At 33.7% G+C, this 18,817-nt stretch overlaps 1 protein-coding gene across 3 annotated transcripts; it reads left to right on the forward strand.

The window, feature by feature from the left end:
• Positions 1 to 10,355: 10,355 nt before the first annotated feature.
• On the forward strand, positions 10,356 to 18,346 carry LOC111718209 (mucin-5AC). Of its 3 annotated transcripts, XM_023493747.1 has the most exons (15): positions 10,391 to 10,450; positions 10,903 to 10,954; positions 12,224 to 12,253; positions 12,339 to 12,378; positions 13,123 to 13,153; positions 13,639 to 13,658; positions 14,581 to 14,640; positions 15,272 to 15,309; positions 15,619 to 15,685; positions 15,948 to 16,003; positions 16,067 to 16,103; positions 16,164 to 16,746; positions 17,066 to 17,176; positions 17,998 to 18,087; positions 18,145 to 18,346. In XM_023493747.1, exons 1-15 carry the CDS (start codon positions 10,414 to 10,416, stop codon positions 18,246 to 18,248), a joined length of 1,356 nt encoding a protein of 451 aa, XP_023349515.1. In that variant the 5' UTR covers positions 10,391 to 10,413; the 3' UTR covers positions 18,249 to 18,346. The 3 variants fall into 3 exon arrangements, with proteins under 3 accessions (XP_023349516.1, XP_023349515.1, XP_023349514.1); XM_023493748.1 differs by having other exon boundaries at positions 10,356 to 10,450; positions 12,332 to 12,378; positions 17,998 to 18,346; XM_023493746.1 differs by having other exon boundaries at positions 17,998 to 18,346.
• The last annotated feature ends 471 nt before the right edge of the window (positions 18,347 to 18,817 follow it).

Here is an 18,817-nt window from a genome sequence, read left to right on the forward strand (position 1 = left end):
AAGTTCAATTCCGGCGATATAATAAATAAATATATAAATAAATATTGAACCGTTGATATAATAGTTTCACTCTCCGGTTCTGCAAATTTAATTTTACTTAAGAACCAGCTTTTGCATTAGTTGAACCCTTTTTGTTCAATGATACATTTGAAGGCGGAAGAATATAACGTAATTGTTACTTTTCTTAATCTTCATTGTTTCTCGTAGATGAACATCACAATAATGTTATCAACTTATGATACAGTTATTCTCCTTTAAATTTAATTAGTTCGGACATTTTTCTAAATATTACGATTATGTGAAAAACCTGGAACCTCTCCCCCCCCCCCCATACATCCCTAATACATAATGCCTATTAACGCTTCTCTGATTTAGGATCTTTTGAATCGAACTATTTCGACCATTAAAATTAAAATTCATGAAAATTACGAAAGATGAGGTTTCCTAGAAAAAATCATAAGATATTATTTTTATGGATTGGCAGTGTCATTTTATTTCACTCATTCATTAAAAAAGCACTTTATAGTACTTTCTGAAAAATTTCAGATGGTTAAAACATGGTTGATGGATATTTTCTTGTCTTCAAATGCCTTTAAATTTAAATTAGGATGAAATCCCGCATTTTTTAACTATTCTCCGAACTGAATGTACGTGTGCCATGTACAACAATGTACATGTTCTTTGTGCACTTGTACAATTTAATGCTCTGCATTAGTCGGTATGTACTTAATTTTATGATGAATTGAACTTCTTAGTTTTGACCAACTTGACTGATTTTATTTTTAAACTTCGATTAAAAATTATCTAAAAATAATCTGTTCATAAAAATGTCAATGTACTGTATTGTAACATGTTAAAATTAGCTCATGACTGTATAAAAATGTTCCAACTTTCAGGTCAGGTTTTTTTTCGTTGAAATTTTGTTTTCCGAAATTAATGAGCCTGATAAAAGGATAAAAAAATCACCAAAAAAAGTTGCAAAAACTATCAAAACTGCCTTTAGAAGGCACCAAAAAAAGACCCAAAAAGTTAAGTAAAAACAGCTAAAAAAAACCTTAAAATTTCGAAAACCAAACATAAAAATATACAAAACGTTGAAACGCACCATGTTCTTTAAATTATGTTTAAATTAATGTTGTTTTTTCATGTATATATAATGTGTTTAAAAAATCAGACTGCTCCCTCCTCAAAACCTTTCAAAAATATGGTTTAAAAAAGAGTAAAAAAAAATAATTTAAATTTAGGATGTCAAAATGTGCAATTTTTTTTTGCGTTAAATCTGTTTTGTTTTCTCACTTTAAAAATTGATACAGATAAGTATAAAATTTTTCCCTCAAGTTCTGAAGAAAAAAATTAAAATAATAAAAACAATACACCACCAATCATTTTTAAGTGTTAAAAAACTAACATGATACTTTTTTTTGAAATGATGGACGGACATATTACCAAAACCTATTTTTAATGGAGGTATTTAAATAGTTACTCCTTAACACTTTATTATGTACTTCGTTATATTTCATAAATAAATGCTTTCATTTCTTGGGAAAGGAAATGATCAGCTGGGATTTATTATTCTCGCCACATTGCTTTAGATGATATATTTTAACATTTCTTCCTTGCAACCTTCATTTGCCATGACCCAAATAATCTTGATTATAGGCCGGACATTGAATACTTCATGGACATTGTCAGGTGTCAACAAAACTGATTAAAACTCTGGCTGCGGCTCAGCCCTTTGGACCATGTTAGAATTGATTTACACAAGGTAAAGCTTTAGAATAGTAAGGTATATTCCTTCTTGTGAGAAAAATGGTCCCATCAGAGCGTAATGGTCCCGCAGCTGTTCTCCTTGTCGTAGGAGAAGTGAAGGAACTGGTTCTGCATTTCCCTGGAAATGGTGGGTTACAGTGTCCTCCAAATTGGTGTTTGATTATACTTGTCAACCATTAACATTAAGACCCCCCCCCCTCCCCAGTTTATGTAATGTCGTCTTCAACTTAAATGCTCCTCTCGGAGACAAGAATCCAAACCAAACAATTTCAGCCCGCTTTTCTTCTTTGTTCTCCAATAACGGAGTAAAAAACGTTCATCAATTGTGAACCATTTCAAAGTTAAAAAAAAAAAAACATTTCTATTTAAAGAATTAGTGACTTTCATCAACATTTAATTGTTAATCTTTTCAGAAGTTTTAATGTATAAAAAGCGTCTTCGGACTTTCGACAGATAACCCCCCGAATAGAAAAATAGATCGTAAGAATCTTTTCATTATAAATTTGTAAACCCTGTAATAATTATTCATCATTATTCATTTCGTTATTTTTTTTAGGAAATAAAGAGTTTTCTGCATTATCGATTTTGATTCGTGGATTATACCTTGTCTATCTGTTCATCGTCAGAATCTTGTTCCTTTGCGACAACAATACTGTCTCCACCCTGAACTTGTAACTAGCAAAGCTTTTAAGAGATAAGGGTTATATTTAACTCCTTTAAATATATTTTTGTCATTACTAAGCAAGTTCTGGACCTCCCTCAACTTTGTTAATGTTTATTACTGCAGGTGGGCTGATCAGTTTCATCCCCAAGAGATAAAGAGCATTTATTCAGTGCAGTGTTGATCAAATCCGATAATTTTTTAACCATGTATTCCTAACATCCTATAGACATTGTAATATCAATTTAATTATCATTGGAAAATAATTAAGCCTGTGAGAGAAAAAAGTGGTAAGTATTTATTTTTTTTAACCCCCTTTACATATTGCAGAGCAGGTGTAATATATTGACTTATAATGTACATTTTTCTTGTATGCTAAGGGATCAACCATTTTTATCCAATGGTTGCATGTTAATCAATTACCATTACTATATTAATTTTATCATGCTGTCAGGAAATAATGCTTTAAACCTTCATCTAATCAAAAATGTGAGAAAAAGTCACTTTGTAGAGAGACTAAAAAGACTAAAATTGAAAATAATCAGTCTTAAAAAACAAAAATATGGAGATCAGATTTACACTTCATCAGACTACGCTTTTAAGCTTTAAATTGTACATGCCACTCATCAATAGTGGTTGACTTGAAATTACATTTATGCTGAGCTCATGCTTTATGTTAAAACATATCCAGTTTTAATATCACTTTCTACTGCAAAATAAAGAATATTTAAAAGTTTTTATTTTCTTAATACAAATCAGATTACCATTTAGTGATGATTACAGGTGTCAATTTAGATAAAATGCAGGAATGTATATTTTTTTTGATAAATCATCCTTCCCCCAGAAATTATAGTATTTCTGAGTGGAGGCCAGGAAAAGAAATAATTTTTGAGGGAAAAGGAATAATTCTGTTGGGTAAAAGTATCATAAAGGATGAAAAAACGTGTTTTTTAATATCCAACATTAAATTATTTTATTGACTTCATCAAAAATATACACCCTGGATTAAATAAGATCTTGTGTTACTTAAATACCTAAAAAAGTGCGTTGATTTGTGTAATAGATTGGAATAGAATAATGATGTATGTAAGTGTGATTGACAACATAGCAGTCAGAGTGTCCCGTTGGATGGTAAAGAAGCTTAAACCAGTAAATGGTCCAACTTTGTGCAGTTTGGCCGCCATTATTCTATATCTAAAATTTAGATTCTAAGTTCTTATATAACTATATACCTAGAAGAACCAATTGGAAGCTATATGATATGTTTTGTTTTATCGCTCCATTTGGTAGTTTTCTTCTAATATTTGTTATCTTTGTAGTAGACTAAAATCTATCATTATTCAAACTTTCAGATACACAGCTGGGACCAGATTTAATGAGTTGAAAAAAGTTGTTGGACTACCTACTTCCTGAATCACTGATTCAAAGTTGAAGATTCATTATGATTCATGTTATAAATTGGAAAGTAAATCGGTGATCAAGGATTTGAACCTGTGCAGTGCTAGGTAGTTGAGCAACTTCTCCAGTTTATTAGATTTGGTCCCTGGACGGTATCATTTTATCTTTCTTTTAAGCAGTTATATCATTTTAAAAAGATACAATCTTTAGGACTGCTGTTAGATTACCTGTGCATTTCGCGTAGAGATGACTGTTGAAGGCCTTCTTCCTCGGCCTTGTCTGAAACTTCATCCATAAGACTATAAAGATCTTCAAGAACATTGACAATACTAAGCATGTTAATAGCTACTCCTAATGTAGGTATGAGGCTTCCAAAACTGTACATGTTTACTAGGAATTAAGAAATTTTTTTAAATTGTCTGTATTACATTATTTAGAGAACATTATACCTGCAGTAAAGCCTAGATAAGCTGATGATATAGCCAGCACCTGGGCAAATGGAAATATGATAAATCCCATTAATTCCAGTGAATTTCTAAGCTTTAAGTAGTCCTTCAAAACTTCTTCAAATTTTTCAAGTGATGAATTTTGTTTTGAGAGAACATCTTTCAACTTGGTTTTTAAGTCTTTGACCCAAAGATAAAAGGATGCCAACATCACTTCATAGTCAGGAAACACAAACAAGAAGTTCAAAAAAGTGCCCACAGTGAAAGTAAATTTTTCCACCAACCCTGAAAGCTTCAGATAAATTGGTATCTCTATTATGATCATTCCAACAAGATAAACTGTGGGAATTAACAATATTACCAACCAGTTTTTCCAGTCCCAAGAGTTGCTCATCCCTAGAAATGAGTTAATCCCTAGGCGCTGACCGGTGAAAGCAAGCATAACTGGATATAAGGCTCCAGATGAAGAGGCAACTAGCCTGAATGAGAGTGAAATCACATTGCTAAGATTCAACTCTTTCCCAAGAAAATCATTTACATTGAAATAAATGAATATAAGAAGTGGCAGTATCCGAAACAAATTGATAAGAATGAACATCTTATTCCATAGATTTATTTTGGGATGACCATTTTTCTCTTCTGCTAAAGGAAGAAGCCCTAGTTTCATGAGTTTAATGGTTTCAGAGGACTTCATATTTATGAATGGTATGGAAAAGAACTTTTAGTAGTGAGTTCAGGAGCAGTGTTTGCAGGCTTGTGTTTGATCCTAACTCTCCTGACATTCAGGTGAATTCAAACATTGATATTTTTACAGGGAATATTCAAAAATTTTATTAAATTTAATTCTGTTAATTTTTTTTAACAAAATTTCTTTGTAATAATTTCATGAGAGGGTTTACTGCCAAAAGTTACATTTAAATTATCTTTAAGAAAACAAAATATTAAGTTTAGTTTTAAACTATCATAACCTAATGATATTTTTTATTTGAACAGTTAAACATTATCATTAAAAATTAATCATTATTAATCTGCAATAAATTATGTAGGCTCTGTATCTAAAATGAGAAAGGAGGCTAAATGCATTGCTATGCAAACATATTGGAACCTCATGAAGTATGTACATTTTGAACCTGCAACAACCATTTATAATCTGTAGATAAATATAAAGTAATTTTAAAATTTTTAAAATAATTGACTACATATTTCTTTCTAAGATTCAAGTTATATTGGGTGAAAAATATATCTCATGTTTTCTCCAGTCTTCTATACGCTGCTAGGTATGATTCCAGAGCTCTGAGGAGAGAAGGCGACATTCATAATTGCTACAGTAGTCCACCCAGATCCTCCTATCTCTAGAGGACCTGTAGGGATTTTGACAAACAGGTACACAGGGGGTGGAGGAACTTGAGGAAGGACCTGGAACTGGACTCTCTTGTGTCTTCCTGAAGTTCTGGAAGAGGAAGGCGGAGATATGAAGAAAGCACCATGGGGTGGCAGAGAGGTCTTCCTCGAGGCTAAGTAGTACAAGAGTGATGGGATCAACACTAAAAGCCGGATTCAGATGATTTACTGAAACTGAAGCTTGTTTGGATCCAATCTGGAAGCAGAAGTATTTGCTCCGCCTATCAAGTAACAGATAAGGTCCTCTGTAGCCTGGAGTCAGGGTAGCAATTACTGCGTCCTCGCGAACAAAAACAAACTTGGCTGCTACGAGGGCTGCAGGGAGTTGAGAAGGAGAAACCTGACGAACATGATGAGGGGGATACACAGCAAAACCATCGATTGCTCTTTCAACCTTTCTTAGGAAAGTATCTAGTGGCATCTCTGGAACATCCACTAGTTATCCAGGATAGGTTAAAGAAGATCCATAAACAGCCTTTGATACTGAGAGGCCTGGGTCCTCCTTTGGTGTCGCTCTCAAACCCAAAAGAACCAGATGGAGATGAGAGAACCACTCTGAAACTGCTAAAATGGCCTGAAGAGCTGATGCTAGACTTCTATGGAACAGCTCAATAAGTCTGATACTTTGAGGATGAAAGAAGGTTGTAGTGGAGGCTGAAATCCCCAAACTAGAGCACACTCCAGGCCAAATTGCAGATGTGAATTGAGAACCTCTGTCTAATATGAGAACTGCTGGAACTCCGAACCTGGAGATCTACATTGAACTACAAGCACAAACACAGGACTCTGTGGAGATGGTTGTAGATTTGTTGTTGTAGATGATGATGGCCGTCTTCTGGATGTCCTCTTACTCGACTGGCACCCAATAATACCCCTTCTGTATATCCAGTTCAGAAAAAATAGTAAAACCTCTGACACATGAAGTGATTTTAGGAAGAGGGAAATGATTAGGAACCATGGCGGTATTGAGCTGGTGGTAATCACCACACAACCTCCAACCTCTCTCCTACTTTTTGAGGTGGATAATCCCTGTCTTTTCCATGGCGGAAAACTCTGCCTTGGCAACAGCAAGCATGGCAGATCAAGGCGGCTGGACTTGGCAAAAACAGGTAATCCAGGCTTGGTGAGGTAGTGGTGGGGGATCTTGTGATGTGGCGGAGCAGCAATGACCTCATCAGATTGAAGAACGTCTTGGAACTCTTGCAGGTGGTCTGATACACACTGAGGGATGGAGAGATAGATAGATAGATAGATATATATTTGACTAAATATTTAATTAAAAACAATTTGTGTTTCACAATTTTTACATTTTAATTTAGCCAGGGCCTCTCTAACCATTGTTGGTTGTTTTGAATGAGAGGCCATTCTGCAGCGATACATCCATGTTCAATTTAAATAAAACCAATTAAAACAAAAACAATTTAGACAAAAGGAAAAGGAGGAAAATGAAAAGTAGTAGATAGAGGAAAGGTATTGAGGACTAGAGAGGAGAAGAAGAAGAATGGATCGTGAATATTCAGATTCATCCTTTTTCAAACCTTGGTAAATTTTATCTAAGAATTGTAAAAGTGGATGTGAGGTGTCATGTTTGGTTCTAAATCCATATTGGTGAGAATATAAGATAATATATTTATCTATAAATCTGAACATTTGACGAGAAACCAGCTTTTCCAATAACTTCGAAAATGAAGAAAGTAAACTGATAGGTCGATAATTTGTGAAATCACATGTGGCACCTGATTTAAAGATTGGTATTACTTTGCACACTTGAAGCTATCAGATAAAAATCCTGTTTTCAAAGATAGATTAAATAAATAAACAACTGGAGAAATTACATTTGGCATGATATCCTTCAATAACTTCGTAGAAATATTATCTTAGCCACAGCTTACTTTACTTTTAAGCAATGAAAGTGTTTCAAATATAGTTTCTGGAGTCACATTTGCAAAAGTGAAGTTTTGTTTAATAGGATTAGATAGATATTCTGAAAAAAATTTATTTGTAGAAGGAATAGATGATGCAAGTTTAGGACCAACATTTACAAAAAAATCATTAAAACCTTCAGTTATTTCATTTAATCCAGAAAATGCCTTACCGTCGCTCACAAATAAATCAGGTATTTCTGTCTTTGAGATATTTGATTTCAAAACTTTTTTTAGCACATTCCAAGTTTGTTTTATATTTTTACTGTAAATGCTGCATGCAGAGTTGAGGATGGAGGAGGCGGAGTTGAAGGTAACTTAATCACTAAAACATTTGTAAAGGAGCTGGGAAACACCTTCCGACTCTTTACATCTCATGCAAAGATCATGATGCTGGAAAAAGCCTGCTCCCAGGATTGGAACTAAGGCTGGAGCTAGTTGAAATAACCATGAAGAATTCCAGGAACCAACACGTAAAGGAATTATCCTGGAACCTGAGCAGGATACTGTTGAACCATCTGCTGTCAGTAACCTGACTCGGGAGGATGTGGATTACAGAGGAAAACGTGTGGAATCAGTAGACAAGGAAAATGCATCCACCTGCTGGTGCTTTAGTTTCTGGACCAAAAGCACGGAGCCTGACTTCAGAGAGCTTTTGAACCGAACTTGGCCAACAGAAGGAGAGCAATGTAGACCAGTGGGAAGGTGCAGCTGGTATCTGAGAATGGCGGGGCAGAGGACTAGGAGTACATTGAGAACGTTGAGACAGGCAGTGCTGCCTGGGAGTGGGTGCATGAACAGCATGAATGGTGTCCACAGCGTTTGCAACTTTCTGGCCAGAACACAGGAAGCTTCATAACAACAGCATTTATATGACCCGCAGAGACAGAAAGCTGGCCTCAGACATCAGTGGTCAAACCTGGATCTCCAGGCATTACTTCCACCCTGAAACTATAAACTGTCAAACTTACAACCTTGCTTACTGTAGAAGCCTGTGGAAACAACAGGGAGGCAAGTTTGCTTTTCAGCCAAAGTGTAGTGAAATAAATATTAACTCTAAATCACTGAGTTTAGTTGTATAATTAATGCAACTAGGTGGGTTGATTAACTGTATAAGGCTAATGAAACGAAAATGCTTGTTTAAAGTCTTGGGTCACCAATTTAGTGATCAAAATGACAAAAGATTAATGATAACTGACAAGTCCTTTTTGATACTTGTTACCCAAGATTCATTTATTTTCCCCTAAATATTGTAAAGTTTCTCCAAAAAAAATTTTAAAATTTTTTTTTCAACACTTTTTAGCGATCAAGTAATAATGACAAAAAGACTCAAGATAACTGACTACATATTTCTTTCTAAGATATTTTTTGTTATTTTTTGTTAAAGTTATTTTGGGTGAAATATATCTCATGTTTCCAAAACTCCCTCTCTGCTCTAGCTGCCAGTTAAGATTCCAGAGCTCCGAGGAGAGAAGGCAACATTCATAACCGCCACAAGTTTACTTTTTAAAACTTTTTTTTTAAAATAGATGTTAAATGTCATAATCAATTATTCTTGTAGATGCTGATTTTATTTCATAATTTTTAGTACTGGCCACAGGTCTGCAGCCTTCTTGCTGTTCCTCTTTGTAATATCTGCTTTTCAGCTTCTTTTATACCCAGATTTTCTTAACCAAGGGGAACTAGACCTCCAGATGATCCCTGCATCCTCCATCTCAGCTTTGGCAGAGGGCCAGAATGGTTGGAAGATAATGGAACACACCATGTTTTGGATTAGAAACTATGAAACCAACAACTGCCTGATCTTCTCTCAGGTTAGCACAGAAAGGTGTTGAAGAGGTGTGTGATGATCCCGTTGATAATACATCCAGAGAATCTGCATCTTAAACCCATCCTCCAGCTTTGTCGACCAGGAGAGAAAAATTTCTAAGATAATCTGAACCCAGGAAAGCAGTAGTCACTGGAGCCAGAGGAAAACTCCACTGGTAACTGTGGAGGGCTTTACTTAAGAGGGAGTATTCTTCACTAAAACAAGGTAGAGAATCCCCCCCCTGCAGTTCACAGTCGGGAACCAGCAGGATTGCAAGCTGCTACAGAATAGGCACAAGGTTACTCAGGGAAAACTGATATCAAAGCTCCCATATCGACAAAAAAGTTCCTTCCACAGACATAGTAGTACACAAGGACATAATGATAATGATAATGATAATGATGTCCTGAGATGTCATGACAAATCACAAGAGCTGAACCGCCTGTATCTTAATATGAACTGTGTGCATGTTAAAATTCAGAAAATTGTAAAAGTTTAAGTAATTTGGGTCACCCTTCATACTGTTACAGAGCTAAGAGCAATTTTTTCAAGAACTCAACCCCCAAATTATGGAGAACTGTTAAGTTAACCTTTAGTTTATCTTGATTGTCACTAAACAAAGCTAGTGGGGTGGGTCAAATAGGCCTATGATAGGCCATGTACTGTTAAAAGTCAGGTAGCGCCATCAAAGCTTAAACCCTGTCAGCATAGGATAGGGTTGGGCCAGTACTTGCCACAGGTCACAAAGGCTGGTACAAGGGGTTTATCTGGTTCAAATTTAAGAAGTCCACTGGCATAGACTGTCGAAAATTTTTGAAGTCAGCCTGTCAGGTATTTTTTGGAAATTATAGAAATTGGGTAAAATGCAAGGGTTAAACAAATCCACCNATATTTTTACTACTCCTGACAGGGTTTAATAAAATTTTGAATTCTAAAGCAGCAACATATACTTGATGTATCTAGTGTTATATGAAACTTAGCTCCTATAGTGTGTGTGTGTATAAAATGTGCTTGGTTTATATACTTCTCCTTCTTGACTCAGGCAACATATACTTACTAACTTTAGATTACAAATCATCCAGCTAAAAGAAAAACATGTGAACATTTTTTATCATTGAGTGAAGCATGTAATCTCAAAGGAAGTGTATGCAATTATACAGGGGGTCATTTCTATTTCTGTTAAAAAAATGCCAGTACACGTTATTTGTCAGAAAGATGATCTTGTTGCATATTTCTTGGACGAAAAGTATTAGACATTTTGAATATGGTATCTTTACTTGATCATACACATTTTTGCATTATAAAGACAACTGCGGGTAAACCACAGTTATAGCTTAAATGGTCCAAAGAAAAAGAATTAAAGACATTGTGCAATTTGTACAATTTCACCTAGAAAATGGTTTGGTAAAACTTATCACTTTCAGAAATATGACGATTGAAGAAAGTCTTGAAAAATTTGTTGCACTCTTTAATATTAAATTAATGTTGTTCCAGTTTATGGAAACTACCCATCATGTGCTCTTCCACAGCCAACTCCCATTCAATGGTAAAAAATCTTAATAATAATCTTAGCATAATTTTGAGTGACAAGTGATTATTTTCAACTGTTGTTGTATTACAGGAAAATATAGAGGAATTATCAGAATTAAACACTTTAATCTATTGAGAGGTCTGTTGTGAATCGTCTTTTTTGCAGAGATCTTAATGTTTAATGGTTATATAAGCCCACATGTGCAAACCTTTTTTGATAAAAAGTTAGGGGGTATAGTATTATCTATTGGTTGAAACAAATGAACTAATTTGTTTGTTTTTAACCAGAATTAAAATTTCTTTAAATCTCTGAGTTGAAAGAAACGTGAGTTCTTGCCACATATTCAAATTTGCCAGCCAATTTTGCATCCTTGACTTAAAAAGAAGCAACTCTCTAAGTATATTTAAAAATAGACTACTAGATTCTCTTTTTGAAAATTACATGACAATGTGTTATAAACCGAATTGCTATTCATGTAAAACTAATTAGATATGTTTTAATATGCTTTGATATTTGTTGTGTACATGTCAGAAAATTACTTTAAACCCTAGTTATTCGAATTAATGTATAAGATCTCTAATCGTTTTCCTTAAATCTATTTAATTGAAATGTTTTTTTTATTATTAAAATTAGGTGGAAAAAATAATCAAAACAGCCAAGAGTTTTTTTCCACCTAATTGCTTTATACTTGTACTGTTAATATAATCATCAATTTGTAATTGTAAACTCGTTCTGTACACAGATACATGTATTTTAGCAATAAACTTTATCTTATCTTATCCTGATGGCATAAACTTCAACTATTTCATACATAGTTTAAACTATTAAGGTTTACTTCATGTGATTGCAAAGATATAGTGGTTAAAAAGTCAGAGCATGTGGCAAGAATTTAGTTTCTTTATTAAAGGGTTACAGGATACCTATATCGGTGGTTCAAATTTAATCTATAAACCATCAAGGTGGTTAATGTTAAGCTCAACAGCGCTGAAGAAGCAGTTTAATTCCCTAATATACCTACATCTCTCTTCATCCAGAAAGGAATTATGTCTTTGCAACAAACTCAAATTTTTCAATCCTTAGCAATATTTTTGCAACCTGATGGCGAACACCTTTAATATTTCAAACTTAGACAATCGTTTGAAAAGTCTAAGGCCTACAACATCGAATATGGCGATTAGAAAATCTGAGTTTGTGGCGAAGAGTCAATTCCTTTCCAGAAAATCAACAAATAAAAATTTAAACTTAAAATGATATTTTATTAATTCTTTGATAATTTTTTTCCAGGGTTCCTCTACAGCCCGGGGAACATTGCAGGTTTTCCAATTTAAATAATAAAAATAAAACATTTTAAAAATAAAATTGCTAAAATCAGATAGATTAATTGAAGTTAAGTTTTCAGAATTCATGAAGATTGCGAGGAAGCCAGTATTTGCACCAAGGGGTTGATTCTTCTAAATACTTTAACCATCTAAAAGGGGAAACACATTTTCCTCACTTCCCATCCCCGCACATTACAAAATTATAATGTGGAAATTATTTAAATCCCTTTAAAAGGAACTGAGTTATTGCCCCAAACTCGGTTTTCTATTTCCTATATATCTGCAAGCTTATGTCGGAGACCTTTAATATTTCAAACTATGAATTCTGTTTGAACTAATAATCCAAGTTAGAAATATCTAAGGTTTAGACTATTAGGTTGCAAAGGTATAGGGATTGGCAAATTTGAGTTTGTTGCAAAAACTCGATTCTTTTGGCGCACAGATTTCAAATATTCTCCTTCCCCGCCATGGAAAAGTTCAGAAGCCGCCTCTGTAAACAGAATTGAGAAATGATAATTGAATTAAATCTTTCAGAGCTTACTATAATACTAGCTGTAATAAATTGCTAGGGTATCATACACCTGATCTTGAAGTTATATAGTAATAAATATATGACATCAGACACTTTCAAAATAAAAATATCAATAATTAGACCATCTTCAGAGGGATAAGGGGGGAGGGGAGCTATATGATAATCTCCTGGTGCGTTCAAAACTGCGTTTTAAAGTTTCCAAAAATATAAACAAATCCCAAAATTAATGAGACACGACAAAAACCGACCTCCTCTCTTTCAAATTCCTCCTTGCACCCCAATAACAAAAACAAAACAAAAAACAGATTTTAAGAATTGATTCCTGTAAACAGGAAGGATGTAGGCAGATCTCATGCAGTCAAGGCAGGCAGACATTCCATGCTGAATTTTGAGTTCTAACGATGATGATGATGATGATAGTTATGACAATTACAATGACAATGACGTCTATGACTATGATAATGATAATGACAATGACAATGAAAATGAAAATGAAAATGACAATGACAATGACAATGACTATGACTATGACTATGACTAAGCTATGACTATGACTATGACTATGACTATGACTATGACTATGACTATGACTATGACTATGACTATGACTATGACAATGACAATGACAATGACAATGACAAAGACAAAGACAAAGACAAAGACAAAAACAATGAAAATTAGAATGAAAATGAAATTGAAAATGACAATGACAATGACAATGACAAAGACAAACAATGACAATGACAATGACGAAAATGAAAATAAAATGAAAATGAAAATGAAAATGACAGTATGACAATGACAATGACAATGATCATAATGATCACAATGAATGTCTGATTATCTAGACACTGACTGCGAAGTGCAGGAAAATATTAGGAATAATTTGAAATTGATTAAAATAACAACTCTCTAAAACCAAAATTATCATTGAATTAAAATGGCTCAGTAACATTATGCCTAGTTCCCGAATGCATAGTTCGTGAATGCCTAGTTCACTATGCCTAGATTCATGAATGCCTAGTTCGTAATGCCTAGATAACATTATACCTAGATAACACCATGCCTATATTTCTGAATGCCTAGAAAACATTATGCCAAGAAATCATAATGCTTAGTCACCCAATGCCTAGATAACATTAGACTGAATTGAATGCCTATAGACATTGTCAAGTAATAAATAAATGATACTAATTCTGGTGATAAGAGTAGCTTTGCATTTTTGGTTACTGCATCGCCAGTTTATAGTCTTCAATCCAGAGCCATTCCTTAAATAGATAAAGTTGTATTTGTCCCTTAATCCATCACCTCCCTTTATTGTCCGAGTTGCACTTATGAGAGCAGCCATTGCTGCTGTGTGTCAAACTTTAACTGAAGTTGCACATTTTCAGAAAGTTGTTTGCGGATTTTTGTAAAAATTTTACTGGATTGTCATGTTGTCATGTTGGTTGTCATGTTTTTTTATCTCTCTTTAATATTTTTATTTCTCTTTGAAATACATTGTCTAGGCATTCAATGCACTCTTATGTTATTTAGGCATAATGTTATCCAGGCATTCATGAATCTAGGCTTTGTGTTCTCTTGGCATTATGTTATCTAGGCATTATGAACTAGGCATTCAAAAATATAGGCATAATGTTATCTAGGCATTCAGAAATCTAGGCATAATGTTGTCTAGTAATTCATGAACTAGGCATAGTGAACTAGGCATTCACGAACTAGGCATTCGGGAACTAGGCATAATGTTACTGAGCCAATTAAAATTATTATTAATATTTTGGAATTTTAAGAGTAAGCTCCCAGTGAGGTGTGACCTTGGGAAAGGGCTCTGTATCCAAAAACCATGTCAGGTTCTTTTTATTTTGTACACCTCATGATTACATTTTTTATCACAAGGATCCATATTTTCTATTTAAAAGAAAGGAAAAAATAATATGATTTGAAGATTTATTCCTCTCATATTTTCTTACTGATTTAAACTTAATAACTAGTGTCCGAATTTAATGAATTTAAGCCACGTCTCAAATCCCCCCAAAACCGGTTTTAATTGACCGCTGGCTTAAATCTTGAAAAATTTAATACAAATTTAAGTGGAAGCAACCATATTTGAACCGCGGCTTAAATTTAAACCGCGGATCAAATTCTTTAAATTCGGCCTTTGGTTATTTCAATTATGCAAAAATTGTGTAAGTGTTGAATCTAGAATGTACAAAGTTTGTAATAAAGCGGGGACAAAGAAATTGAGTTTTTGCCACAAAAATCTAATGTTCATTCCCTATATCTGTGCAACCTGATGTCATAGACCTTCAATATTTTAAACTTTGGATTCTGTTAGACCAAATAATCTAAGTTTGAAATATTAAAGGTTTTCACCGCCTGGTTGCAAAGATATAGGGATTAGAAAATTTAATATTGTGGCAAAGACTAAATTCCTTTATCATATGCGTTTTAACGTTATAAAAGTTTGAATACAATGTGCAGGGAGATGAGGAGTGTATTAAAGCAGATCAAATCTTTAGGTAAAATAAATTTTTGAACAAATAAATTTTGTAATATAATTATAATATAAAATTCCTTGTTACAGTAAACAGCATGTTAATATATTTTCCAAGAAAAATTTGTCAGCTTCATTTCAGCAAGATTGTGTTTTTTAAGTTTTTAAATGGATATTGATAATTGATTACTGTTTTTTTAATTTTAAACTAAGAATGTATTTTTAAGGATAAAGAGATAGGAAAGCTTTGAAAAACATTTTGCAAGAATCTAAAATAAATGCTCTAATTACAGTTTATAATGCACCATTGTGAGATTTCATTGTAATTTTCTAGGTGTTTCTCTAATGGCTCATGTAAACCATCCTTTGGGACATGTGTAGACTCATGTTCTTGTATCTTGGTGAGATTAAATAGATACTAATTAGTAATGGATTGCGGGGGGGGGGCGGCTTATTTTCAAAACAAATATCAACTGCAATCCTCCTCGTCAAAGTTTATGTTTCCAAAATATTTAGGAAATGTTTGGGATTGGGGGAGAAAGCAAAACAAATTTGAATGATGTAATTTAAACAAATTTTTAAAAGAACAAATTTAATGGTGTCCAATTAAACTTATAAATCATCTTTGAAAGCTTAATTAAAGGACCTAAAAATTTAATTTAGGAAAGAAATATGACAAGTGGAAAATCTAAATGTTTCAAAGGGAACTGTTTCTGCAGGTATATTTTTTACTGCATATGAAACATTTTAATTGTCTTTTTAATCAATACTCTGAATTGCAGACCAAAGCAAAATGATTGCAACCCTAATGAAACAAAGGTAATCATTAATCATTTAAAAAGGAAAGAAAAAAACTTCATTATTCAGGCATTTATTTAGGATCCATACATAAGTCTAGATATTTTAGCAGTTCAAAATCTTTCCACTCCAGCCCCAACAGAATCCTCTACACTTGTAGAAACTCCAATTATTGAGACAACTCCTAGACAATCAATATCAATATCTAGCACTTATCCCTTTACATCTTCAGTAGCATCCAGTTTAGAGGATAGTTTAGCTACTGCACTATTCAGTTCAACACCTTCTGGCTTGTATACAAGTTTGTCAACACCTTCTAGCTTGTATACAAGTTTGTCAACTCCTTCTAGCTTGTATACAAGTTTGTCAACACCTGCTATTAGTATATCTACGCCTGCTAGTTTGGACACTAGTTTGTCTACATCATTAATGGACTCAACCGAGACAACACCTTGTCCTGTATGTGAAAACGTTGATCTAGCATCCACTACAACAAAGCCAAATGTAACCATGACTATTTATTTCAAAATTCCCGATTTGACCACTGCCAATCAACAATATCAGACACAAAAACCATCTTGGTTATCTCCAGTTGAACAGAATAACCCCCATGAAGGACATGCAATGCCAGAAAATTCAGCTTGGACTACATCTCATTCATCAGGAGTGTATCTTTAGATACAAGCTATCAAATATTATAATTTTAGAAGTAGAGAATCAAATTTTCTTAAGGTTAAAATGCACACCTTTAATTTAAACGTGAAGAACAGCTGACTCTGATTTCTGCAATACCCTTTTTTAGGTCTCTGATTTCTGCAATACCCTTTTTTAGGTCTCTGATTTCTGCAATACCCTTTTTTGGTCTCTGATTTCTGAAGTTTTAAGACATATCAAAGAAAACTTTAGTATACAACGTTTATTAAAAGTACAAACCTTAATGAATAAAAAAATTCTAAAGACAATATTTAAAGATAATGACGTAGGGCCCCAGGAACATACATCGTGGACACCTAATTGGATAACGACTACCAATTCTTTTTGGAACAAATGGGCCCCAACTTCTAGTTCTGATTCTGTGTGGGAATCAAGCACAGGGAAATAAATATATCTCTCTATCTACAGTTAAACCCTAATTAAGCCATACATGGAAAGAATTCATCAAATGTCGTATTCTTCACTTTCTGATAATGAATGTTGCAGATATTTAGTTTTTTAATTAAATGATTATATGGAGCTCTTTAAAACTGTTCCCGCATATTCATGGCTATTTATTTATTTTCGCAAATACTGATATTTACGTAAAATAGTATAAAACCCATTGAAAAATTGCCAAGACGACATTTGATAAATTCTTTCGATGTTTGGCTCATTTAGGGTTTAACTGTAAAATTACAGGGAATGTAAACTTGATTTCAAGAGATCCTCCAGACAAATATGGCAGTGCCTGATTTACAACGGTACCCTTGAAACCTTGATCTGTTTAAAACTGTGACTCGAAAAATGTTTATTTCTGTGAACTTCTGCATTGCTTCCTGTAAGCAAGAAATGCGCAAACCACGTTATCAGAGAAACCACAGATTAAAATAAAAGAAACAGAAACATTGATCTCTAATTTGTTGATCAGACAAAGCTTTAAAGGATACCTTTGTAATTGCCATCTTTGCATAGAGAGTCACTAAATATTACACTCTCTCTCCATTTAAACATTATAAAAATCCTATGAAAACAAAAAGGAACACAAAATTTGACAAATTATTTTTTAAGATTTAAGATTTAAATTATTTATCACTCATTAAATGACATTTTATCTAAAAGAATGCTGTTAGATATGAACAAGAACCATAATTAAAGATTAAAATCAGGGGGTTGAATGTAATATGCTATAGCTGTTTCAATGTGTATATCTTATTAACAGTAAGCTCCTGGCAACCTGTCCTCTCCTCCCAAGGTGATGTACCAGCAGGATCCCCCCAGGGAGATATCCCACCTAGTGTATCCCCCCAAGGTGATGTACCAGCAGGATCCCCCCAGGGAGATATCTCACCTAGTGTATCCCCCCAAGGCATTGAAGCACCTGGTGTATCCTCTCCGCAACCACCACCTGCAGTTGAGAGTCCACAAGATACTAGAATAGATCAAAGTACATACAGCTCTCTATGGAAATAAAACTGAATTCGATCCAAGCCAATGTAGATATGAAATAAATTGTGTAAACTGTCAAACAATTGATTTTAGAAAATTATGAATAAAAGCATTAATCAATACTTTATTTTTCACATATTAAATGATTCAGATTACCAATAGTTCTATTTTCTCTGAGCTCCAACTAATATTAAGCTAATATTGTTTTTTTTAAATAGTCAAAACTTAAAAATAGAGAACTGTTACTTATAATGATCATATTATTTATTTATATATTTTTTAAGTACTCATTAAAGTATCCAGCATTGCCTGCAGGCTGAAATCAAGATCATGTGCGTCAATGATTAATAAAGATTACCCCAGTTAGAGATTTTATTTTAAAATGCATTAAATATTTTTGAATGGTGACCTAATAACAAGCTCAGTCGGGGGTTTACTCGAGGGGTGGGGTGTACATACTTATGTTGTCAACATCTATTTTGGTGTACCCCAGTAGCAGCCTTTGTGCATTCCACTAAAACCCCCTTATGAAAAAGTAAAAAACCAAGATTTAAATCTCTTTTACGATTAGACATTTCCGTTTTCTGGTCTGA

The sequence above is a fragment of the Eurytemora carolleeae genome, unplaced genomic scaffold (genome assembly GCF_000591075.1).
Source record: "Eurytemora carolleeae unplaced genomic scaffold, Eaff_2.0 scaffold770, whole genome shotgun sequence".
Taxonomy (NCBI): Eukaryota; Metazoa; Arthropoda; class Copepoda; order Calanoida; family Temoridae; genus Eurytemora; species Eurytemora carolleeae.